The 27174-nt window shown below is 34.1% G+C and overlaps 1 protein-coding gene across 1 annotated transcript in view; it reads right to left on the reverse strand.

Moving 5' to 3' along the window:
• Positions 1-472: 472 nt before the first annotated feature.
• LOC106051225 (disintegrin and metalloproteinase domain-containing protein 10-like) overlaps positions 473-27174 on the reverse strand; it is a 37591-nt gene continuing 10889 nt past the window's right edge. The window contains exons 5-18 of the mRNA XM_056016912.1: positions 26284-26392; positions 25852-26028; positions 23611-23757; positions 22978-23170; positions 21766-21938; positions 21231-21429; positions 20027-20177; positions 18669-18776; positions 18042-18126; positions 16790-16898; positions 16551-16697; positions 16149-16288; positions 15281-15574; positions 473-8511 (exon numbers count right to left, since the gene is read on the reverse strand). Coding sequence (XP_055872887.1) covers positions 8290-8511; positions 15281-15574; positions 16149-16288; positions 16551-16697; positions 16790-16898; positions 18042-18126; positions 18669-18776; positions 20027-20177; positions 21231-21429; positions 21766-21938; positions 22978-23170; positions 23611-23757; positions 25852-26028; positions 26284-26392 — 2254 coding nt within the window. The 3' untranslated portion in view covers positions 473-8289. The remainder of the gene's footprint in view (positions 8512-15280; positions 15575-16148; positions 16289-16550; positions 16698-16789; positions 16899-18041; positions 18127-18668; positions 18777-20026; positions 20178-21230; positions 21430-21765; positions 21939-22977; positions 23171-23610; positions 23758-25851; positions 26029-26283; positions 26393-27174) is intronic.

Here is a 27174-nt window from a genome sequence, read left to right on the forward strand (position 1 = left end):
TAAATCATCAATTAAGCAAATCAGTGCTATTAGCAAGCCGCTATATGAAAATATTAAGAATTTATTTGTTGATTAGATATAGATACAGATCCTTTAAGTTGATTATTTTTGTATTAATTTTTTTGGTTGTTTTTCTATTTCGTTTGGTCCCACCCTATTCATTTCGCCTAGCCCTAGGGCCTCCAATGACCTAAGGCCGGCCCTATAACAACACTTGTAGGTTTAATAAAAAAGGGATTTAATGGAGCCTCCAGTAGTAAAGAAAGTTGATATTTTGATGCTATCTACAGCAAGGAAGCAGCTGTAACTATCCCGGTGCCTACACGATCCATTCAAATTAATTAGCAGTAAGACTTTTACTGTCTTCTTTTTTAGGACGACATGACCTTACATTCAACAGCAGACGTGATCCTCTCTTTTTCCCTGACCTATACAAGACAAACATTGTAATAAAGCAAGCAACACATTTGAATAGTTAAAATGTAGACCTCAAATGGGGTCATTTTTATTTTTTAAAAATGTATTGGTTACCATAGTTACAGATAAACATCAAACAATCCAGACACAGTGTCAATACTGAATAGTGGGGAGGGGGGATAGTGCAGGGAGTGTTCATTGTTTCATCCACTCATTTATTCAAATACACATTTCATCAAAGTCATGCAATTGCTATATGAAAAAAAGGGGTGTGAGGGGTGGAAGAGAGTGTACATGTGGAAAGATATTGGGACAAAGATGAAAACGAGACCAATGTCTAAAGGGAGGGAGAAAGTCTGGGGATGAGGGTAAAGGGACACAATGCATGGGTAAAAGAAAAAGTGATTTGAGATGAACGAAACAATGGAGCTTATGTAGCCAATGTACCCCAAAATAGAACATGACACAATCATATCTTTCTTTTTCTTAGATTAACTCCCTAGACCATAACAGCCATGGTGACAGCTTGTTTGTATTTGTAAACATTCGCGCCAATAGAGCATAGTACAAATACATAACACATAATACAAATACATGATACAAATACATAACGTAACATACTTAGCACAGAGTTCACCAAAAGACAAGGCCAGTCACAAGATTCACCAAATCTCAAAAAGCAACGGATTTCCAATGATATATAAGCTAGCATATTTTATTGATAGTGGAGTCCTATCCAAGCATCACAGACATACATCCGAGTCAGAGGTGCAGAGACAGCAAGAGACAAACACAAAGCATATCAAGTAACACAATTATATGAATATGGAGTACCAACAACCAGAAAACAATTCAGTAATGCTAAACAAAGATGAAACAGGTTTTGAGGTGTGAAAGGAATCAGATCATGATTCAACTCAATGGAAACTAGAGACTGGTAAGAAATCAACTTTTTAAACTTACCTTTAAAAAACAAACAACATGCTATACACATAGGCATAAATAAATATAGACTGGCCGATAAAAGAGTTTTATGAAACGAAAATTTGTGACTAGCAATTTTGTGTACTTTATTATACAGCAGAGTAGTTTTGTTTAATCTCTAAGATTGAAGATCATGCAACTTTTCAGAATTCGGAAATCCGACAATAGATGTACATGTTTTCAAGTTACATGAAGTTATTTCCTTTTTCCAGTCTATATTTATCTATGTCTATACACTAAAAGCTTTGAAGGCAATAATAGTAGTAATGGCCAGAACAAATTATACAATTAATTTTTCAGAAACCTTATTTCTTTGCTTTATTCTTAATTGTCTCGGTAGTTTACTGGACAATGAACTCAGACAAGAGGTAAAAAAAAATGATAATTTGGGTGATAGCAATGTCATGAATGTCATGAAAATAAGGCTCTCCATATTTCCTCGTATTTTCCTCTTGTTTATAAGAGGCTTGAAAACAAAGACATTTAGAGATAATCTTAGGGATAGACTTACACAAGAAACTTACAAGTTCAGATAGAAATTAAAATAATGCAAAAAAATCTGTGTTCAGATAAACAGTTATTGTAGAGGTACAACAAAAAGTTGAATGTGAAATCTGTTGTGGACAGGCGCCAAGTGTATTGAAGGAGATGCTCTATGAATGTTCTAAATGAAACAGGAAAGTTCACGTTATTTACCAAGTCATGACACAGAACACCAAAAATGAAGCAGAAAATGGAAGTATATCCATACTCTCTGAAGACTTGGGGTCAGAGAGCTAGAATCAAGCAAAGATAGATCAGTGAGACTTTAGCTGGGTGTATATTTTACAAGGTTGGGTCGCTTATAAATGAAAATTGAATGTCATCACTAGATATTAACAGTGCTAAGGTACTTTTTAATTGATCAGAGCCAGTGGCGGACTGTGTGTCTAAATCAGGCAGGCATTTCTATACATTCTGGCCCATAATTTGTATATCATATGAAGGGCATCCAATTCAACCTGTCCTCAAAGTCATTACTGGTATGTTAAAGTTTGATAAAGAACCCCTTTAAGATCCCGCAATCTATGGGGCAGATGATGTAAAGGTCCTATGTTTCTGTGGCCAGCACAACGACCAACCACCTTCACTTTTCCCCTAACTAATGTCAGGTTCCCATTTGAGCTGGGTGGATCCCGGAATAAAAGATATCAGTCTTCACCAGGATTTTAACCAGTGACTCCTCTGTTCATAAGCCAAGCTTTTCCACTCAGCCATCGTCAATGGGTATAGGCTATTACATTAGTTCGGAAAATGTGTTAGATTAAATTAGTCTTACACTGCAGAGTTTGTAAAAGATTTTTTAAAACACAACGCTCAAAATGGTCACGTTTATAAGAGAACATTATAAAACCTTTAACAATTTAATGTGTCATAGTGGGATCCATGCCCTACCGGCCCATTAGGGTACTGGCCCACCGGGCATTTGCCCAAATGCCCATATAGCCAGTCCACCTCTGATCAGAACTATTATTTTACCCTGGACATTTACTTTCAGCCAAGCTAATAATAACAGAGATTTTAAAGCCAGGTTTAAAAAACAAAATTGGAAAAGGAGGGGGGGGCACAAACTTTAAATGTCCACATAAAAATAGAAAAAATTAAAGTAGATAGTACAAAATATTAAAACATTGAAGAGTTTAGAACTCAGAGAAATGTCACTGTCAAATTGTGTTCGAGGCTCCTATCCCTAACCCAGTATGTAAACAAACGCCACCATTGCTTCTAATCATGGGAAAGTAGTGATCAGTGGTGCTTAAAATAATGAGCAAGTGAACAAGATAAATATGTGCTAGGAACTTTGAGCCCTGACAAATGTTATGTTCGAAGAGCTTATCCCCCTTTTATAAAAATAAAAAACAAAACCAAATAATTAGAATGTTAGTAACTAAATGTGCTAGATCTTCCCTTTTCTCATAGTCACCACTAAAAGCCAACATCTTGCAAAAACCTTAGCAAAACAAAATTTAAAAAATAATTTTAAAGGACAATTTTAATCCAAATATTTCTTTTTTAATGGCTGTACATAGGATGAGCGTGAAAAAAATCTCCAATCAAAAGAAATGAATCATTGTGTTGATGATTTTGAAGAGTTTAAAGGCAAAGATGTGAAAAGCAAACAGGGGAGACAATGATATGGAGGTCAAACCATTTAGATCCATTAAAATTATTACAATATTTGAAAAATGACAAGTAAAAAAAAATACAAAATTAGGCTATAATTATATTTTCCGCTTGTCTAATTGAGATCATAACAAAAAGTGAAGACTGATACAGATGAAATATGTGATGAAGAATACAAAAGAAATGTAACCCTGTCTGACTGGAGGACAATTGTTCAATATGGCAACCCAGATGCAGATGACCTATGACATAAGTCTACATTGCTGGAAATGACTATTCAACATAGTAATCACAAACAATCTATGTGCATTATGTTATATATGAAGACGCACATACATTAGATACAAACGCACATACATTAGATACAAACACACATACATTAGATACAAATGAATGAAGATTGTTCAAGTGGGCATAAAAACATCCAGCATATACAGATATTAAAGACTACCATGTTTGAAAAGACCCAAGAGGGCTGAATTACTTAATACAATATGTAAGATTATAAAGGAAAGGTTCTATGAAAGGGCCACAGAAAGTGTTAGATGTGATGTAATCAACTGAGCTAGGTAGACTTATTAAATGACATGAATGAACCTATGGCAATTACAATCAGCAACCACCTTTGTTCTTTCATCAAATGTAATGTTAAGCAATTCAGCTAGGTGGGAATCACTGAATTAAAAACAGCAACCACTGGCATTACTGAATTGAAAAACAGGAATCACTGAATTAAAAAAACGGCACTCACTGACATTTGAAGTTGTCAAAAGTTTTCCCAATCTGTCATTCAACAAGTATTACAATTTTTAAAAAAAAACTAGAAAGTATGCCAGATTTTTTTTTCAAGATAGAAAAACATTTTTTAGATTTAAAATACACAAATTAAGTACATACACTTTGAAATAAATAAAGATCAAACAAATTCTATGTGCAAGATAGACAAAAGAAAACAAAAGAAATAAACACACACAAAAAATTTAAAACATAAAGGAAAACAGCAAAAAATATCAAGAAAAAAATTTTATAAGATCATTCAAAACAATGATTATATTTTAAATGTTTGTAGGATTATATTTAATGACTAGGGTTTCTTCTTTTTCTATGTTTGGGAGGGGGGGGGGGCTAAAAAATTCATTTTTATACACAATAAACATTTTCCAGTGAACAAATGAAACAAATCTAATGGAATTATTTTTTTTTTAAGTCATGACATCAAATAACTCTCTGTACACTTTTGTAAAGTTCATAGCCGCAATAAAACCAAAGTCATAAAATATTCAACATTAAAAACAAAATACAAATAAATTCCTACAGCATAAATACTGGTAAGCTACCAGAAGGAATGTTCCTCTGTCTAGTAATTATATAATCCAAGAATGATAGAAATTTAAAGCCTTTATTGAATGTCCCAAATTTATTATCTGCATCAATGCAATGCATTCCACTTTGTACAGATAGTACATATTTAATTAAGATGGTAAAAATAACTATATATAAGTAAAGTTGACTCAAACATTCAAACGTATATCATTCTTAAATAAGTAAGTAAATATTGCTTCTTTCATGGTAAATTGACCAAAGATACAAGACCTAAAAGACTACATTAATTTAGTGCATTCTGTTACATTTCAGTATTACTATAGTTACAATATCAGATATTTAGTACAACTTTCTTTTGGCTCTTGTTATATTATATAAATAATATTTTAATGTATCCTACAGTTTTATGTGTTAAAATAATTCACATATAGATATATCCAAAACTATTCTCTAAATTTGCAACACAATGGTAACAATGATCCCTTTACACATCCAGTAATAATGACACACACAAAATATGACAATCAAAACATCAAAAGTTAAACATGAACACAAAAACAAGAATATATGTTAGTACACTAGAAATAATCAAAAGAGTTTGAAAAGTCCAAAACATATTCAATGAAATATATAGACTAGCCAGCAAGACCATTTTTACTGACTCATTCTAATATGTTATCTCAAACTATGCAAAAAAAACAAAAACACTCAGGCTAAAAATTTGCTCTTCAACCAAAAGAAAATGTGATCATGTTTTTAAGAATTCCCATATTCCTGATCAGTACATTAAAAAAAAAATCTATAAATTCTTTGCAATCATTCTTTTTTTGTTAGTGATTTCGGGCAAATCCTAAAATAATACGGCTGCATCTCAAAATGGTGTTTAATTGTTAAATCTAGAACTAGATCTAGAAAATGAACAGACTGTGTTCTCACATGTTAATTGTGAAAGCATGCGTTACAAAGACCAAAAGTAATTTGTTTTAGGCTAGTCTTTTTTAACAATAGTACAGCATCTGGATTTAGAACTAAACATCTAGTTCTAGGGTAAACTATATCTGACAGTGTAGAATTGCTTGAATATAGGCCTTGTCTCCCTCTCTCTCTAGATACATATATAGATATATATATAGAACTTTGGTCTAAAGCAGAATGAAATAATTTTCTTATTCCCCACCATTAGAGAGGTATAATATGAAGAGAGGTAGATGCGAGTGAAGGAGGTTTTTAAAACTTGACAGATGGCGAGAAATTCTATGAAAGATTTGAACAAAATGTTGATGTTTTGTTTAAAGAGAACTTTTTTACCCTACAGAACATGAAGCACATATACAATCAATATTCAAACTAAAAGTAATAATCCAATAAACAGACTAAATCAAACAGACTGAATGAACCTTGACAGTATGTTCACATTGTGATCAAACAGACTGAATGAACCTTGACAGTATGTTCACATTGTGATATATAGTACCGTATTTCATGAGACTGGTGTAACCTGGATATTTTGAGAGGGTGCATATTGCGACATCACAAGAAGATTCTGACCTACTTCCATCTAGTCTACTCAATCCTACAGCATATAACGAAATGATGTCATAAGCACATTTCTTTCCCTTCACAGCATTACAAGAATATACAAGTGAATGACATCATTCTAGTTGCGATGTTTGGGATAAACAAGGTTCATAGGTCACTTGCTCAGTGCATACTCTGCTTATGATAAGAACTTAATGAGTAGCTTTAAGAAAAGTATTATTGGTGCTTTTTGATTTTCAATTGTGCTGTTTCTGATCTATAAAACACTCACTATTCTAAAAGAAAGAGTAGTGGAGCTTTTTTTTTCTTTGTGATGGGTACTACAAGTGACTACAGAAAAGGTCATCAAACTATTTCATTTGCTGCATAGGGAAAGAAGTTTTCTTTATAGACATGGTTCATATATTTCTTCATTTTATTTGAAAGTCAATAAATGTTATGACTACTTGATCCAATCTTTCCATCAGTGGTGACAAAGCCAAACTGGGACACACACATCCACATGTTAGTCTCATTTACCATTTGTGTAGAACATTTTAACACAGATGAGGTAAAGGCATAAAGAAGTTGTACATGTCAAACATTTATGACATGTCAATGAGGCTCTTATAAAACATGACACCAAGGACCAGACATTTCCATTTCAGATCATTCAAGAGTAAAAACAAGAAAAAAAAAGACATCTTTTTTTTTTCCCAAAAAATAAAAATCTCAATATAGGTTAGCTGCATTTTGGATCTCCAAGTGAAATGCTATTTGAACATTATCAAGACAAATATTTCTAAAAATCTATTGAACAAATTAAATCAAACATTAAATTAAGTATCAAATAACATTAAACCAACAATCACATGGACATAAATAAGAAAAGGTTACACAATTATAAAGCCCTCCTGTAGAGACACAGAGGTTGTGACACAGAATCTCAATCATCTTAACAATTCAACATCTTTCTTCATCTTTTGTTTTCAATATTCCCTCACCAAAAAAAAAATAAATAGGAAGTCTAATTGATAAGCATTCAGTAGCCTTCCATCCTTACAATACATTAACCCTGATCAGAGAGCACTGGGCTTTAGGTTCAGATATAATGTAGGCTAGCATGACTTCAAAACAATATCACATTTTCACAGCTTCAGTGATGATTTCCAGGGCTATCATCACAAAAACCCAGCTCAGCTGCAAAGTTACTTTAAGAACATAAAAGTTGAAACAATATATTTCATATAAATATATGCATACAGAGAAGTAGAGACATTTGAAACAAAGGCTGGAGATAAAACAAGTTAGCATTCTTCCTTCGAGACATGGATAAGAATTTCAAAGAATCATCAAGATTTCTACACCACCAATAATATGTATTTATACACATAGAGAAACTTTCTTTAAGGAAAGGAAAATTCAGGATTAGGTTAATATAAGTTTTTTTTTTTTGGTTTGTTAAAAGTTTTCTTTTTAAAATAAACTTTACCAAAAAAAAAAGTTTTTAAAAAAGTTCAAGCCAGGAACTACTTTTGCTTTTGCTGAACTCATTGATGAAGCATAGAAGCCTTATTTTTTTAGTTGGGCCTAGAAGGAGTGAAAGCCCAACACAAGCTAAACTGAAGTTCTCTATCAAAACTTAAGAGATCTGTAGCTAAAGTTTGTTGCTATGCGTAATACCCAAAGTTTACAAGTTGAATGTTGAAAAGGCTTTGTTAGGATAATTTAGAAAAATCAACATAGATTAACCCAACATTTTAAAATGTTATAACTTACAGAGAAATATTGCACATCCATTTTAAAATAAGCTTTTTTGAATTCCCAAGTTTAAAAAAAAAAAGAAAGAAGACCAGATTGAGCAAACAAAGGAAACTTAAAATTCTAGAGACGTTGTAGTTCTACAGTATTCTTCATCTTCTTCTTGCCCTTGCCGGCTTTCTCTGGCTCTTTTTTTCTGGCTCCTCCATGGCCCCTCTTCGGTCCTCCCGAAGGTATTGATGTAAGGTCTGGTGCTCTCGCAGTATCTGTCAGTAGAGGCGCTGAGGAGGACGAAGGTGCAGGTATTGGGGAGACGACAGCAGTAGAGTAAGGTGGGGGTGGACCCTGAGAATACATTGAAATTCACTGTTAGTTATTCAGCCTAGACTAGCTTTCACCAATCGGAGATTTTAAAAAAAGAAATGCAAAGTCTAAATTTAAATATAATTAAAATTAAAAAATTAAAAAAAAACTATGTAATACATTTCAAAGTGTGGAACATGTTTAACATTGTTCTACATGGAAATTGAAGAAAAAGGAATAGTAATAAAAAAAAAAGCTTTATAGGGGAAAGGGGAATAAGCCATCAAAGTGTATTCCCTTGTTGCTTTATTAAATTTATCCATTTTAAAGGAGGATAGCCCCGGAAGTGCTTTAAAGATAAACTCAGGTGGCACTTTGTGAAAACAGGTGGAAGCAGACAGCCGATGAAAGAGACAGCTGGAGAACTCTCATGAAGTTTTGGGCACACACATTTGAGGCCCAAAGAAAACCCCTCGCCAAAGACAAACACAGAAGACAAAAAAGAAAACTTAAATAGACCCCTGGCAGACAAAAGCTTTGTCTGCATCAGATGTGGCACAATGTGCAAAATGCATATGTGTCTGTGTGGTGACATAAAATACTGCAGTCATCCTTTCAAAATGAAGACAATGCCATAATGTTTAATCTATTAATTAATCTATTTTATAAATGCCAAGTCTCATATAAAAAAAAAGTTCCCCTTTCTGACCTTGTGGTCAATAGGACAGATGATGTAAAGGTCATCTGATTCTGTGGCCTATGGTTAACGAGGGTGTCATGTGGCCAGCACAACGACCAACCACCTTTACTTTTCCCCAACTAATGTCAGTTACCCATTAGAGTTGGGTGGACTCAGAGGCACCCAAAGATCCCGAAATTAAAAATCCAAGCCTTCACCAGGATTCAAACCCAGGACCACTGGTTCAAAAGCCAAGCACTTTAGCGCTCAGCCACCATCATATACTAATGAACTAATGCCATAATGTTTAATCTATTAATTAATCTGTTTTATAAATGCCAAGTTTCATACATTGATCTTAGTTTAAATAAAGAAAAAAATAACTTAGCTAAATAGCTCTAATAATTCTGACCTTGCACTAGAAGGAACTCACAATTAATGTTTAACTAAACAAAACTTTGCATTGTTTTATCAAATGAAGATTTTGTCACTGATAAGCACATAACATGAAGTAAACAAAAAGGCTTGCTAAAGAGATGGCATGAGGTTAACATTTGGAACGATTGAGAGGATGAAAACTTGAAGTTAGTCGACACATTTTTGCTTAGTGAATGAGTTTATTTCTTATTAGTTGCACAAAGTCAAAAAGATAGGAATTAAAATTACTGGGAAATGCTCTAATAAAACCACTTTGACAACAGACTGTTATCATGGAAATGGGTTGTGAATGTGTTGAGCTATTCTAACATGTTCAATCTGAGTAGCCAATGTCCAATGTAAGCCAGAGAGCTTTGTTTAGGGGAAGAAATAGCAGAATTCCTCTTTACAAGTCTCCAAGTAGTTAAGTACCAATCATGAAACAATTAAACACACACTATTAACACAATATATATATATATATCATGGGCGTAGCCAGGGGGGGATTCTTGGGGTTCAAACCCCCCCCCCCCCCCGAAATGGAGTTAAAAAACCCCTACTAGGGGTTTTGAGTTTAAAACCCCCTACCAGGGGTTTTGAGTTTTAAACCCCCTACCTGGGGTTTTTGCAGTTAACTCCCCCTCTTCTATAAAACAAAACAAAAAAAAATGCAAACGAAAATCCCCTAATTCCAAGAGCACAGTTAAGGAAGATTTTGATTTTAAAACCCCGTCTAAAATTTACGATAAACCCCCTCTTTAATATAAAAAAAAAGCTAATTACGCACTGAAAATGTTATGAGCGTAGATAAATGGGTTTTGACTCAGTTTTGAGTTTAAACCCCACTTCAGTGGGGTTTGAAGGTAAAAAATATCTCTTTTTAATAATAAAAAAAAAAGCAAATTATACACTAAAAATGTTATGAGAGTAGCCTATGGGGTTTTGAGTTTAAACTCCCCTCCAGTGGAGTTTGAAGCTAAAAAGTACCTCTTCAATATAAATAAAAGAAAATTACTCACTCTAAAATCTATGAAAATCTATGGGTTTTGAGTTTAAACCCCCCGCCATCTTCAGTGTAAGAAAAAAAGCAAATTACGCACTCAAAATGCTATGAGCGTTGCCGAAAGTGGTTTTGAGTTTAAACTCCCATTCAGAGGGGTTTGGTGCTAAAAATACATCTTCAATATAAAAAAAAAGCAAATTACACACTAAAATTATTTGAGCGTAGCCAAGCCAATCCTGGGTTTTGAGTTTCTTCTACAGATGACTTTTTTTTAAAAGTTTAAAACCCCTCCAGATGGTTTTGAGTCTAAGATCCCCCTACAGAGCATTTTGAGGTGGAAAACCCCCAACAGAAGATTTTGACGATAAAACTTCTCTTTTCGATATAAAATCTAAAGCAAACTAAAGTCACTTAATTTCAAGAGCGTATTCAAGAGAGGTTACACATTTTTACCAGTGGCAGGGCTCCATTAATAAACTGCAGTGAATAGTCATCTACCGAAATCGAAAAACACTTAATATAGCTCAACAAAGATGGCTAAGACAGATTTCAGGAGTCAGTTATAGAGATCGGATCTAAATCAAGGAAATCCTATGCCGAACTGGGGGTCGACCCCTTAGTAAGATTGTGAGAGAACGACGCATGAGGTTTGCGGGACATGTTCTCCGACAAAATTAATTACACATAAGAAGAGTAGTTGAGTACAACTTGACGCCACTCATTCATGGAAGTCCTCATGGTAGGTGGGAAGAGGCTTCAGACATTACCAGTGACAGATTTTTATGGAAACTGCTTGACGTCAAATGCTCCGAACGGCGTGGGAGGGTCTAAGTCAGTAAGAATAGCACATTAGGTTTTTAAAATAAAACTTTTTAATAGCATTAACTCAATGAGTGCGAAGCGTCTATCCCATAGACGGTCTGTCTGCCCTAAACGCACGGAACGTCTATCCCATAGACGTTCTTACCCTACCTTTGTTTCGTTGCATTTTTAAATTAAAAATTTTAACTAACAACAGTGGAACTATTTTTAATTTATAAAAGAGTTCTTCATCCTTTGTTTACATAGAAATTAGAAGCTTTTGGCTTTATTTAGACATTTATTTATTACTTTTTTTACAATGTAAAAAAACGTCGCCATGACTACGCTAGTCCAAGACACACCCACAATGTTGACTACTGAAGAAACTTTATAATTATTCTAAAAATTATCACAAATAAATAGTAATAATGAAGAATTTGATCTAGATTAGATTCAGGTAGGTCTAAATTTAGCGTATTTATATGATTATATCTATATTATTAGTATTTAGATCTAAATCTATTATTGTCATTAGGCTAGGTGTAGTCTGTAGATCGAGATTGACTAGATCTATGCTTTTATCTCTAGACTTGGACTCTAGATCTAGATATATCTTTAGATCTAAGCTTCTGGTAAATAAAAAGAAAGGAAATGGTAGATCTACATCAAATAATCATCCACTGTACTGTGGGCATTTTTTCCCCATTTTCTTTTTTTTTTTTAGTATTGTTTATCTGTAAAAATCTACAACATCATGGCTATGCTTGTCCAAGACACACCCACAATGTTTACTACTGAAGAAGCTTTATTTATACTTCTATGAATTGTAATAATGAAGATCTTGATCAAGATTTAGCATAGGATGAAGCAGACTTGGACATTATTAGCATTTAGATTTAGATCTAGATCTAGTATTGCCTTATATGCTTAGGCTTAGGCCTTAGCCTTAGACTAGGGCTAGGTCTTGAATGTAGATCAAGGTTGACTAGATCTATGCTTTTATCTTTACACCTTTGTAGATTCCTATAGATCTAACCCTTAGATAAATGAAAACAACAGAAATGGCAGATCTAAATCCAATATTCATCCACCATGCTGGGCCTTTTCTTGGTATATTTTCTAGCAATTTTTTTTAGTATTGTTTTTTGGTAAAAATCATCACCATCACTATACTGGTTCAAGTTGCACTCCAAAAGGTTTACTACTAAATAAAAGTAAAATATAAAACTATTCTAAATCCATAATTTATCACAAAGGAACAGTAATAATGATCTATTCGATGTCTAAATCTTAGGTAAAATGAATTAGGATTTTTATTGTCCTTCATCTAGTTAGAGATTTAGGCTTTGATCTCTCGCTAGCCTATGTCTTGCACTGGTCTAGTATTAGAATGAAAGATGTTCTATGCAAATAAAAAGAAGACAAATCTAGATCTATATCCCATTGATTCAAATGTACATAATATTTGAGTGCATTTGGTTGATAGATTTAGTGCTGGTATCTATTGTTATTGGTAGTAATGAAAAGCGCAATAATTTTCACTTTTTTTTCTGACTAAAAAACCAGGTAAAAATAATAATATAATCAATGATTCATCATCTTTTATTGACTATTTTATCACATTTCTTTTTGAAAATATCACAAAGGAACAGTAATAATGATCTATTTGATGTCTAAATCTTAGGTAAAATGAATTAGGATTTTTATTGTCCTTCATCTAGTTAGAGATTTAGGCTTTGATCTCTCGCTAGCCTATGTCTTGCACTGGTCTAGTATTAGAATGAAAGATGTTCTATGCAAATAAAAAGAAGACAAATCTAGATCTATATCCCATTGAATCAAATGTACATAATATTTGAGTGCATTTGGTTGATAGATTTAGTACTGGTATCTATTGTTATTGGTAGAAATGAAAAGCGCAATAATTTTCACTTTTTTCTGACTAAAAAACAAGGTAAAAATAATAATATAATCAATGATTCATCATCTTTTATTGACTGTTTTATCACATTTCTTTTTGAAAATGCTGTAAATAGTCTAAATATGCTGTTTCAACAGTAATACAAAGAACAAAATCTAAATTTAGGTCTCAAAAGTTCTAAAGTTGGCATCCATTTTTTTTTCTGAGTGTCATATTATTTAGATTATAATTTGTATCTTATATTTAAATAGAAAGATGTTTACATTTTCACATTCTCCATTCATTTACCTTTACTTTGATACCAAATTTGTTACTATAGCATCATTGGTACTTAAACAATAAATTTTTGTTTTAGCCATGTTTGGAACATTTTCTTATTTTTAAAAAAAAAGTAGCATTTTTTTGAAAACAAAACACAGCAGTCAAAGAGTTAAAATGGACTGTAGATACCTCAGAATATGCATTTTGTTGGCTTTCCATACCAGAAATAGTGCTTAGCGACGGGGCTTCGCCCCGCGCTGGGGAGCTCCTGGCGCTCCCCCAGACCCCCTAGCTAGTGATGGCGGGGAGTGTACAATTTTATGGAAACAGTTGGATGGCAAATGCGCCGAATGACGAGGGAGGGTCTAAGTCAGTATGAATAGCACATTAGCTTTTTGAAATAGAACTTTTTAATAGCAGGAAAATGCACTGTAGATACCTCAGAATATGTATTTTGTTGGTTTTCAATATCAGAAATAGTGCTTGGCGGCGGGGGCCCCGCGCTGGGGGAGCTCCTAGCGCTTCCCCAGACCCCTTTGCTGGTAATGTCACGGAATCTACAATTTTTTCACTAACTCATGGAAGAACCTATTCTAGGGCACAATAAACGGCTTCCGAAAGAATGAAGGGTCAGAATGTAATAAAGATTATGTACACACACACATAAATACATACAATTTTTTTTTCGCGGGGGAGGGGGGGAGAGAAAAAAATTCACCCCCCCCCCCCGAAAAAAATCCTGGCTACGCCCATGATATATATATATATATATATATATATATTGTGTTAATAGTGTGTGTTTTATTGTATATATATATATATATATATATATATATATATATATATATATATATATATATATCTAGCTTAATTGCATTGGTAGAGATTGAAATGTAGACTTAACATGAAGCCTGAAACTTAAGTGTCAAATGTTTGACATGTTTTGTCTGTCCCTTTAGTGTTGAAGATAATCTACTTCCTATTCCAAACTTCCCACAGGACATTGGGCAGGGTAAGACCTGGGACCAATGAGATGACCAAAGGACAGTCCAATGGGACTCCACTTATTGTCTTCCAATGTATTGATATCCTCCAACAGACAAGAACCAGAAACTTCTATTGGAAACATTCCTTCTTATTTGTAACTCTCTTAACTATTCTTTAGCACTATTGGAAAATTAATTCTTAAAATGATTTATTTTTATTGTTTATACAAACAAAAGAACCTTGTTCTTGGCATTATTACATCACACAGACATTAAATTGCTAAAAAGCAAACTAATTTAGACACAAGTTTTCAACAGGTTGACTTAATATTTCTTCTTGAACTTAGTTATGCAAGTGAACTGTCTGTGGTCAAGATAAGCATATGACAGAAAGATCTATTTTAAAAAAGGATTCGTTTTTAATATATGTACATCAAAAGTTCAGTAGAAATTGTTAGTTTAGATTTCTTTATAAATATTGTTTAAATATATATATATATATATTATAAATATTTATACAAGGTTATTGATGACATTAAATCTTCATTGACAAGAGGAACAAATCTTTGATTACCTGATCTATACAAACTTTTCTATTCACAAGTGTTACCTACATGATCTATCTGTATAGCTTCACTATTCACAGATGTTACCTTCTTGATCTATATGTATAACTTCACTATTTACTGAGGTTGCTTACCTGATCTATCTGTATCACTTCACTATTTACTGAGGTTGCTTACCTGATCTATCTGTATCACTTCACTATTTACAGGTTTCCTTTCCTCCACACTCCTGGCCATTGGCCTCCTGTTACCGCCAGCTCCACCCCTGCCCTGGTTCTGCCCAGAGGATTGCCCAGCCTGCTGCTGTTGTTGCTGGTGCCTGCGCCTCTGCAGGGTGCGGGGCAATGTGAGCTGCCTGTGTTTGGGCTTTCGTGGGTTGGAGCTAGGGGTGTGTACCGCACATATCTTGATGAAGGCCCCCATCACTATCACCAAGGCTATGCCCATCAACATCACAGCCCACCAGTGTTTCTGCAAGAATGAATTTAGGTAAGGAACAAACTTAACAAATTGATACATGAGTATCTCTTTCAATGTCTGGCTGAGGGTAAAAAACTACTTGACTTCCTAGCGGGAAGCCCTGAAAAATCCCTAAATTCAGAGGCCAAACATTTTACCACTCAGACCCCCCCTCCTTTTTTTTACTGTCGTTGAAAAAAAACAACAAAAAAACAAGTTGTCCTTGCTGTTGTTAAAATGTTTGGTTTTTTCTTTCATATTCATCAACATGCTTTTTTTTATACCCAAATTATATATGTAAATTTCATATGCAGTTACTAAACAGTACAAGTAAAATTTGACATGTTTCTAAGGCTGAAGATTTACAGTCAAATGGCCAATACAATTACTTTCTTCAACTATAGCAGGTACACTAAGATTATAACTTGTAACCCCTCAATTTAGAAGCCAAGCACTTTAAAGGAATTCAACCACCTTCCTACGCTAAAATAATTTTTTTTTTTTAACGTATGTGACAGAAAGGGAAATTGAAACAAGAAAGCACAAATGTAATGACTTTTATCTATGTATCCTACAAGACACTCACCACAATCCACTCCTGAATATTCTCCAAAGTCTCTGGATTGAAAATCAGATTCTTCAATCTGGCCAATGGTCCATCTGCATCCACCCCTCGACATTTGTGAAACACATCACAGTAACCTCGGAAGTTATCACATGGAGATCCTAAACAAAAACATCAGTGTAATCACAACTTTCCACTCCAGAATAATTAAGTGCATCTTTTTTTTTTTTAAACCAAAAGAAAGCTTGTTAGCCAAAAGGATTAAGTTGATATTATATTTTTTAAAAGATGTTTTCACAAAGTGAAAAATTTTTCACCCAAAAAGCAATAAAGAGCATTCAAGCTACAAGAGATTTTTCAAACCGACAAAATGAACAATTTAGGCCCCAGCAAGATACTGATGTATTGAGTGTGTGAACCAACCTGCAGGTAATTGTATCCCAGCAGGCTCTCTCTTTCCTGTTCTCTTCTCCATGATGTCTTGTAGCAGGTTACGGAACTCCACATTCTCTGGTCTAGACACAGCCGCCAAATCAAATGAGCTGACACACTTGGAAGTGTTGGGATTGGCTGGAAATTAAAAAAAAATTGTTTCTATGTAAAAATGTGCTCATGGCCTTTCTAGCTTTGCTCAATTTGTTCAACCTTAAAGTACTACTTACTACAAGAAACGTAGCATAGAGCTTCTCTGCTGGGGTTATCATCTCCAATGTCAGCAGTCAAAAAGCATTCCTTCCATTGAATTTTTTCACAAACAGACTTTACACACTCCTGATTAAATTGAGAAGAACATAGTTATTAATTGTGTCTTTATCCTAATGTCCAAATGAACTGTAAGACCTGAACCCTGACCTGCATCATCACAACCTGTGGGCAGTTTAGACCAATCGCTCGATGCCACATCACAGGTCATGACATCAGACAGGAAAGTGATGAGGCCTACAATAACTATTGGTTTTGGTCTATGTCAAAATGAACTGTGTTAAGCAATATCCAAAATGAACTGTGTTAGTCTATGTCCAAATAAAGTAAAAAGACTTTTTTTTTCCCCACAGAATAAAAATAAATACCTAGTTCCATCATAAAGCATAAAATAAAGACACAAATATTTTGTACAAAGTAGCTGTATGATATTAAAAAGTTAGATAAAAATATTTTGAAGTAAAAAAAAAAATACTGTAATAATAATTCATCAGCAACATTTTTTTTCCTAGACTTTTAAATTTTAAAATTTAAGGTCCAATATGAATTTAGTCAAAGCCCAAATGTCTACACAGCTATTAGAGTATAAAAGATTCCCAGATCAGAACCTAGATTTGAGGGCTCAAACCAAAAAGACATCTACAAACAGACCTCAAAGAAGTATGCAAAGTGCTAATGCAAAAGATTAAATGAGAAATTCTTGCCAGAGCAAATTTAGCCTCAGAATCAAAGACAAACATGAAATGATATCATATTTTTTGTTTTTCTTGCTGTAAGGAGTTAAACTCATTCAAAGCATTCAAATATATAATCTTCAATCACATTGGACTTTTATTTCTAATTATTGGATGAAGTTTGAGAACCACAAAGTTGTTGTGTAGATACATTCTAGCAACAAAACTGATTGAATGCTGGGTAAAATTATAGATATCAAAAGAAGAGCATGTGACAGAAACTTGCAATATTAAAAATAAAGGTTATCTAGGGAAAAATAGTGAAATGACTTCACTTGTAAAGTCTCAGATATTCCTTTAGAAATGAAGATTATTACATCATAGACCAAACCTACTGCAGGATGGCAGAGGATGGTGGCAAACAGGGTTTGAACTAGGACAACTGCGATGACAGTTTAGACTGTATACCCCCAGGTGGCCATTCTACAACCAGGAGGCCATCCTGAAATTGTAAAAAAAAAAAGAAACTAGAGCTCACTCCTTTAGAACACATCTTGGTATCATCATTGCACAGTTTCCCATCAGGCTCCAATACAGGGGGAGGACACTCTGCATGAGAGCTGGTGCTTAAAGTCAAGGTCATATCAGAATGTTTAATAAAGAAATAAATTCTTAAAATTGTGTATAATTTTATTTTTTCTAAACAGTCAGAGACTATTTAACTATTTAAAAAAAAAAGTCATAATTTTTTAGTAATTACCCCCCACACACACATACAAAAACAAAACAAAACATGAACAGATGAAATTTTAAAAACTTTTAGCCTTTGGGATGAAAATATCTATTGATTGGCCTGCTTTATTACTTACTGCCTTACTTACTTCCCGAGATGTGTTTGGGATTGCATAGAGTCAGGAAAATGTATCAAAATTTGAGCCCAAGAACAGCTCATAACCCCCATAAACCATGATTTATCAACAATCCAAGGAACTATGACTTAACATCATAACAAGAAAATTTCAAAGTTTGATTCTCTCTACAAATGAACAAAAAAAATGTTTTTTAAATAAATGTGCATATGTTCTGAATTAATGTTTCAATAAATTTCAAGTAAAAAAAAAATGACCACTGTCTACAGAAAAAAAAAGTAACAAAGAAAGGATATTTGCAGTAAGCAGCTTGTTTGCAATCGTCTGCTGGCTTACATTGGACCTTTGGTAAATCAGCTGAGATGAAGGTACAGTTGGTGTTGCAGCAAGGGCCAGCAGTAGGGCTGTCAAGAGTGAAAAGAGAAAAAACAAACTGATGTAGTTCAAATATTCTATTGAAGATCAATAGCAGCTAGCAAGTTGTTGAAGCCAAAACAAAATCCTTAATATCATGTGTAAGCATGAGAAAAAAAATAGCCTGAACAACTTCTTTCTTCACTAGCACTGAAAAAAGGAGGAAGGCTATGTTATGTATTTATGTGAATCTGTGTTCTGAATTACTCTGTACTGGCTAGATCAGCCAAGCTTGCTTGATGTCTGTGGGTGGACTGTATTTCAATGGACTCTAGTTATACAGCCTAGTTATAAGATATGTTTTCTTAGTCTTCTTAGTGTAAGGTTACTACAGGCTACAGTCTGATCACTTACATTTCACCAACTATGTGAAACTGGCATACTGATTGGGGGAGGGGGGGGGGGGGGAAGGGCAGGGTTTGTGGGGTACCTACCTAGGTGTTGGAGTGTCACTGCAGATTGTTAATTCATTAATTGGGTTTTTATAATACATTAGTTTTTAATTGCTTGGTACTAAGGTAAATATGGATTATTGATTGGTAGATGGGGTGTGGGCACAGAGGATTCTAGCTCCTGTCACCTCAGCACAGGGCCTCTGTGGAAATATCTACCCGGGGAAGCAGAAAGGCTAAGAATGAGAACAAACATAGCCTCCTGTAGGTTACCACAGTTTTCTCTAGCGAGTGTACTTGCACATGGTGAAGATGATAGAAAGGCTTACTAATCCTCTCTGATCCATCCCACTATTCACCAAATGGGACAATACTGGCAGTGATGGTACCTTCACAGAACAAGAATATGGAGTTTGTCCCTTTAAGGCTTAGAGCCTCCTGCCTCGCACAGGATTGGGGAAACCATTACATTGGTTCAAGGGACCTTGACCCTTAAATAAACAGATGTGATTAAATGACCATCAAGTTGACAGGGGCCTCCAGACAGAGGGTTCGGTGAAGAGCCAATCCTTCATCCTGGCCACAGGATAAAATCCTTTCCCAGGTCAAAGGTTCATAAAGGGATTTATCTCAAGCCTTATTGGACACTTTGAAGAGGTGGGGGCGCAGACTGGCCTAATGCCTTAGAGGTTTCAGGCACTAGCACCCTTGGTACACCACTTGGAATGAATAAACTGTAAATGGTAACAAAATTCATGTATTTCTAGGCCTGACTAATTGCTACGATGAGATTTGTAATTAAGATTAAGATTTGTAATAAAGAGTCAAAAGCTCTTCCTTTGACAAACCTGCACTTGGCATCTCCTTTTAACTTGCACTGTTGACCCTCAGAAGTGCCCATGGCATAGCAGCATTTGTCCTCACAGTAATTTTCATAGCCACAGTCACACTGCTCATCATTCTCCCTGATGCCATTCCCACAGAATGCAGTTTCTGATGCTGTTGATTAGTATGGTCAAATAAACTTTATTCATGAATTAGTCTGAGACAAAGAATTAAGTAAGCAATTTTAAACACACTTTTAATTTTAACTGATAATTTTTTATTGATAATTGTTTGAATTTTTTTTATCCAAGTTCAACATATATATAACATAAGCCTAAATTTTAGATATTTTTTTTAAAATCAAGAACAACCATTCAATTTAACATGTTTTTTAGTACAAGGTAAAACCATCTGCTTCTGTGACAGATAATAATAAGGGTGTCATGTGGCCAGCACAATGACAAACTGCCTTACTTTTCCCCTACTAATGTGAGGTGCCCAAAAGAATTGGGTAGACTCAGAGGCACCCTAAAAAATACCATAATTCCAAACTCCAGTCTTTATCTATATTAGACCCCTTGGTTCCAAAGCCAAGTGCTTTACTGCTCATCCACTGCGCCTCCACATGTTTATTAATTGGCCAATAATAGTCATGCGTATGACTAAATACAAGTTAATAAAGCTTCAACCTTGTGTTTAATTTTCCCACATTAATTTATTTAATACTTCTGATTATCTAGATCAATTTTGATGGAAATTAGTTTGGAAATTTAATAAAAAAATGAAAATACCATTTTTCAGTGGCTGATAACTGTTTCACAAGAACAATTATTTTACTCTTAATAATGAATGAATGATAAATTTAATAAAAAAATGGAACATTTTTTACCCCACTCCAATTACCACTATTTAATGAAGAAAGCCTACAAGCAGGAAAACCTGCTGATGGATGTCTGATCAAGAAAAATATTGTCTTGACTTTTAAATTTATATTATTTTTTATTTTATACTTGGAAAAATTATAACTGTCAAAATATAGTTTTCAAATGGTGATTCTTTTCATATGATATGCATCAGCTGTTAAATTTTTAAGAAAATCATTGGAGCAGTTTTTGAGAACTGTGTCCAGCCAGGTTCCACTCTTTGTTTTTTAATAGTCTGATGAAAAGTTAGCAGCCTGAAAGAAGGAATTATCAAACAGCATAACAAAATTGCACGGGTTCTCACCTTTAAAGCAATTTCTTTTGGAGTGAAGCTCATTGAAGATGACATGCAGCAGGCGTGTGATATTGTCTTTAGAACAGATGCTAAACTTGTCATTGTTTTTCCTGTCCCCCATTGTGGCACTGGCAAACATAATGTAGTTCCCATCTGTTGCATTAGGCTGGGTGGTACCAAAGGGAGCACATTCATCACCCTGGTCATGCTGATAGTTGAAAAGGAAATGAGTACAATTGTTTATCAAAGACATTATCAAGTAAACATGTGTTTAAGTTATAAGATGTATGTAAAAAATGGACACATAATGCTTGCATATCATTTGTTATGGTTTCTACTATCCTTAATCCTGGTGGTGTGCTATAATCTATAAATTGTTAGAATAAAATGTTTATTAAAACAAGGTAACCTAAGATGCACTGCAAAATTGATGGTCTGCAGATTTATTTTGGTGTCAACATAAAATTTAGACCAGTAGAATACAGTTAATAAAATTATTAAATCTAAAAAAAAAAACATATGAAATATAATCAACCCAGCTTACAGGTGAGCCAAAGTTGTGTCCAACTTCGTGAGTAAATGTTAGCTGAGAAACCCTTGATGGAACAGCCTTCCCATAGTTGACTGTTGTAACTATGCCAGTGTTCAAGCTTTTAGGGACAGTCTCATCTCGTTCAAGATAGTTCTTGTGCTTCTCACATATCCCACCAGAGGCCACTGGTTAAAAACAAGGTTAAAAAATAGTGTAAAACATTTTAGCATAAAATGTTTTAATTAAGGTACCTCCTTTCAGTTGTTGTAATCTACGGAGAAAGATGTTGATAAGTCTCAACTGTTCTCATGCTGATGGTCAACAAGAGTGTCAGTTGGCCAGTACAACAAACAACTGCCATAACTTCCCCAATGGTTGTCAAGTACCTATTAAAATTGGGTGGACTCGGAGAGCCCTCAAAATCACAAAAGTTTAAATGTGCAGTCTTCACCAAGATTCAAACTTGAGACCAATCTATTTAAAAGCATAGCGCTGTACCACTTGGCCGCTACAGCACCTTATTAAGAAAAACAATAAATTTAAAACAAACCCTAATTAAAAAGATTAATCATTTATGCATGTGTATAGCATGCAAAACTCATTTTATGCAGAAATTCTGTGATCTATTGGATATTATATTGTTTTTTTTTTAATTCTTCAATTGAATATGCTTGTATGTATAAAATTAATAAATCTTATCTTTATTATGGTAGAGACTCTCTCAGAGGAAATTTGTTTTTCAATTGTGCATCACACATAAAGCATTATTATAAAGAAAGCAAACAAAAAATATGTTAAAACCACTGCTTCACTTAACATTAGTAAGACATTATAGAGTTCCTCACTTCAAACCTTGGGATCTATAGGGCAGATGATGTAAAGGTCATCGATTTTTGTGGCCCACTGTTAATGAGGGTGTCATGTGGCCAGCACAACAACCAACCGTTTTTACTTTTTCCCAACTAATGTCAGGCAAATTAAAAACCCCATTCTGCACCAGGATTCGAACCCAGGACCAGTAGTTCAAAAGCCAAGGGCTTTACCATTCAGACACCATGCCTCCACACTTAGCATTAAAAAAAAAATTTAATACACACAAAAAATAATAATAAGATAGGCTTTAAGCCCTTCATAAAATGTTCTTTATAATATATAACATTAATTTTTTGAAACGCTTTCACAAATAGGTCAAAATATTTTGCAGACAGTAAACAGAGAACTGACCTTCTCTAGCACCAACCCAGGCTAGTCCTAGAGTACCCCTAGTGAAATCTCTGTGCGTAAAGATGTACGCCAGACAAAACATATCATGATTATCCATAGAGTTGAGGTTTAAGAAATTGCTGACATCAATGTTAGGGTTGCAATAAGCTGTGCGGCTTGGCGTATCACATTTCTGGTTTTGTGGAGTCATTATCTGAAAGAGACATTTGTGAACTCACTAAATGTCAAAAGACAGGTTTTACAATTTAGATGGGAATGGGTTGCTGATAAAATAGAATTAGTGATGGCTCTGTCATTTCTACTCTATGATATTTTATGATCATGGACTAATTTTTAAAAATGTCCACACTCTTGATGAGGGATGCTCTTTACTGACTGAACTTTGAGCTTCAAAAGGGATACTATAATTTTAGTCCATGGTTAGGGGACAAAAGCTTTTAAATTCATCTGATCTAGAATTCTAATGACAGTCCCTGTTTAGGGGAACAATAGCTTTAAAATTCAACTGATCTAGAATTCCAATGATAGTCCATGGTTAGGTACAAAAACGTTTAACTCAACTGATCTACAATATCAATGTAAAGTGAACCAATGTTTATTTCAATGGAATAATGAAACATTCAAAAGACTCACACTTGTTCTCTGCACCACAAAGTTGATGCCGGAATATCTCAGATCATTGCTGTAGGTGGTGAAGTTGGTTTCATAAAAAATCTTCTTCAAGGCTCCCACATGGCTTGCAAAGAAGGCAAGAATTTCCTCTTTGGCTCTCACATCAGACTTAAAAAAAAACATTTTAAATTACAAACCAAATAAAGAAATATTTGAATGTTGTCAAATAATTTTTAAACTATAACACTTATTTATTGTATCAAAATAATTTAACTTTAACATTTATTTTGAAATAAATTATTAGGATTAGATTATTATTAATAATGTATCATGCCTTCAACATTTTATAAGTTGTTTTTAAATGTTTCAAAACATTACTTCACATCTAGTGTGAATGTTTTTTGTTTTTTTTAATTGCTGTCACATAGTGCATTTTTCATGCTTACTATTGTCCAATATATTATAAGAAAGCTATATCATTAATGTTAGGCTCTTAAGTATAAATTAGGATTTTGTTATATTAGCAACACTTAACTAACAAAATTATTTGAAGCAAATAAATGCTGCATTAGTAGGGCGCAGTAACTGAATGCTTGGCTTTCAAAGCAGGGATATGAGTTACAAAAAGACCCATGATGTTTTCAATTGCATTGATGGGAACTAGTCATTTGGTGTGAACACAGAGGCATTTTTGTTTTGATATGAGTAACAGTATTAGCAAAAATCTGACTGCCGTATGTATACTGGCTGACCTGAGTGGCCTGAACCAGTGTAGACAGAATGAACTCATAGAATTATTGATAAGAGAGTGTTTGGTTGTTGATATTTGAATGAGTTGTGTGTGTTATAAACATGTAAACATAGGATCTACATAAACATAAGGCTTGAAGTTTCAGTATTAAATTTAGTTGCTGTAATTTGGTTATCAATGAGTATCTTCATCGAGTCGCTGTGTGGTGAGTGGGGAATGCAAGAAATACCATGCTAAAATATATGAAAATGGTTCCCGGTCACTTCATCCCCGGTCATTTCATCCCTGGTCACTTCATCCCCGGTCATTTCGTCCCCTGGTCACTTCATCCCCCGGTCATTTCATCCCCAATTAAATATTTTATATATAAATATGATTATGTACAATGCTTTCTTTTTGACATTTAATGACATATTACTAATGCGTTTATAGTGTTTCCTCTTCCACTTTTTATTCTTAATAAGAAATCTATTATATGGTAAATCTGGATGTGTACTTGTCTATAGCGAAATGATCAAAGGCCAAGGTGTAGTGCAAGTAGTGGGAATCTTTTGAGAGATGAAGTGCGATTAGAATAATTATGACCGTGCCGCTGATAACTAACCATCAAAGGCCAAGGTGTGGTTCAAGTAGTGGAAATCTTTTGAGAGATAGAAGTGCGATTAGAATAATTATGACCATGCGGCTGATAACTAACCATCAAAGGCCAAGGTGTGGTTCAAGTAGAGGAAATCTTTTGAGAGATAGAAGTGCGATTAGAATAATTATGACGATGCGGCTGATAACTAACCATCAAAGGCCAAGGTGTGGTGCAAGTAGAGGAAATCTTTTGAGAGAGAGAAGTGCGATTACAATAATTATGACCGTGCCGCTGATAACTAACCATCAAAGGCCAAGGTGTGGTGAAAGTACGACCATGTTTCACTTTATTTTATTTTTCAATCGCTCTTTCTTGAAAATTTGTTAGATAAAATGAACAGATGATGAAAATATCAGGGGATGAAATGACCGGGGGATGAAGTGACCAGGGGATGAAATGACCGGGGGATGAAGTGACCGGGGGATGAAGTGACCGGGGGATGAAGTGACCAGGGGATGAAATGACCGGGGATGAAGTGACTGGGGATGAAGTGACCGGTCACCATGAAAATATGTTGATACACTTTTGATACCAAAAGGAAACTTAACACCCAGCTTGCAGATGGCTGGTCTCACAGAAAACAAAGTTTAAAGTTTATACAAGAATGGTACAAAGGGAACACTTTATTAGTGTGCAATTATAAGACAACCAGGCCATTGCTTTCTTTTTTTTTTTTTTTCATTTATTAATTCATATTTTGTTAGAAACTAAATTTTTAAGTAATGGAATAAAAAAACAAACAACTAAAACATTATCATAAATATAGAGTTGAAGCTAGGTGCTGAAACAAATGTGATACATGCATATATTAGATATAAATGAATAGCAGCACCAGGGACCACCACATAAATACAAAAACTTCTTAACTCACCAGAACTTGCTTAAACTTTTCATTTTTGACAAACTTCCACATCTCAGGGTCAGACCTGAGGTACAGGAAACATGTTTTGTCATTGTTGATGGCCCTCTTGTTGCGATACTTGTATGGGTAAGCATTCATCTCAGCAGAGTACTTGTTATGGTGATACTCTTCCTCACTGCGACTAGGCTGGGGACATCAAATTTATATTTCTATGACAATATTAAATATATTAAATTAAACTTTAAACTGTCTAAATGATGAGATTAAAATCAACATACTAAATTCATCTAGAGATTAGAGGCAATGTACAAATTATGAAACAATTATATGTTTAAAATATTTTCCTTGGCATCATTTCCTCCTCATGCTGACCTACCTTTCATACTTTTGAGTAAAGATATAAAAAGATATTTAAGGATTTTATTGTATGAAATTATTTACACTTTTTGGTTGAGGAATATTCTCTACAGCTGACTTGGAGACTTTCTCCATCCACTCCTTCACCCTATCCATACCACATGACCCAACATCATCAGCAGCTCTCTTATGTCTGGGAGACAAAAAAAAGCAAAACATTAATTAGAGTTAAGTGTTTTTTTTTTTTCATTCCTTCCATTTTCTACTGTAACACTAGCAATTCTAAAAACAGAGTGTGAAAATGTATATACTGTTTAAAACAAAACAAAGATATCATAAACCAGTGTTGCCATTTTTTTTCCACATCAATCTTATATTGCTTTTTTCACTTTTACTAATTGAATTAAAACTAAATATATAAAAACTTTTTTTTCAAAAGGTTTTATGTCTATCTGTGGCCTCTATGAATCATCTAACAGAAATCCCCCCTTCCCCATTCCAGATAGCTGATGTGTCCAAAGAAAGAAGGTAAAGTTTGGTATCAATGATGTTGCAGATACTGCTAGATGCCTAAAGGTCAATGGCTTTTGATTTTTCCTCAGGGTTGACGCCCAAAGTTTTTTCAAAGCTTGGATACTGACAAAGATTTCCTTCTCATTATAATTATAAGTATGATTGGAAAAAAGAAATATGTGTCTATTTCTGAAAAATATATTCACAACAGGATTCAGAATCAGGTGGCTGTGATTATGTGACTACATATTCTTTACATAGGGCTAAGAACTCCTGATTACACCCCTTCTCCAAGTAAAAGATATCTCCCTTGTTGTTCACAGTGACAGTGAATAAATGAATACAATACACATTTTATTTACTCCAGAACAAAACAAGTCTAGAAAGACAGCAACATATTATAATGAACAGCTGGAATAGTAATCTCCAAGGTACAAGATATTTGATTTTTAAAATATATGT

Source organism: Biomphalaria glabrata, chromosome 18, assembly GCF_947242115.1.
Source record: "Biomphalaria glabrata chromosome 18, xgBioGlab47.1, whole genome shotgun sequence".
NCBI classification, from domain to species: domain Eukaryota; kingdom Metazoa; phylum Mollusca; class Gastropoda; family Planorbidae; genus Biomphalaria; species Biomphalaria glabrata.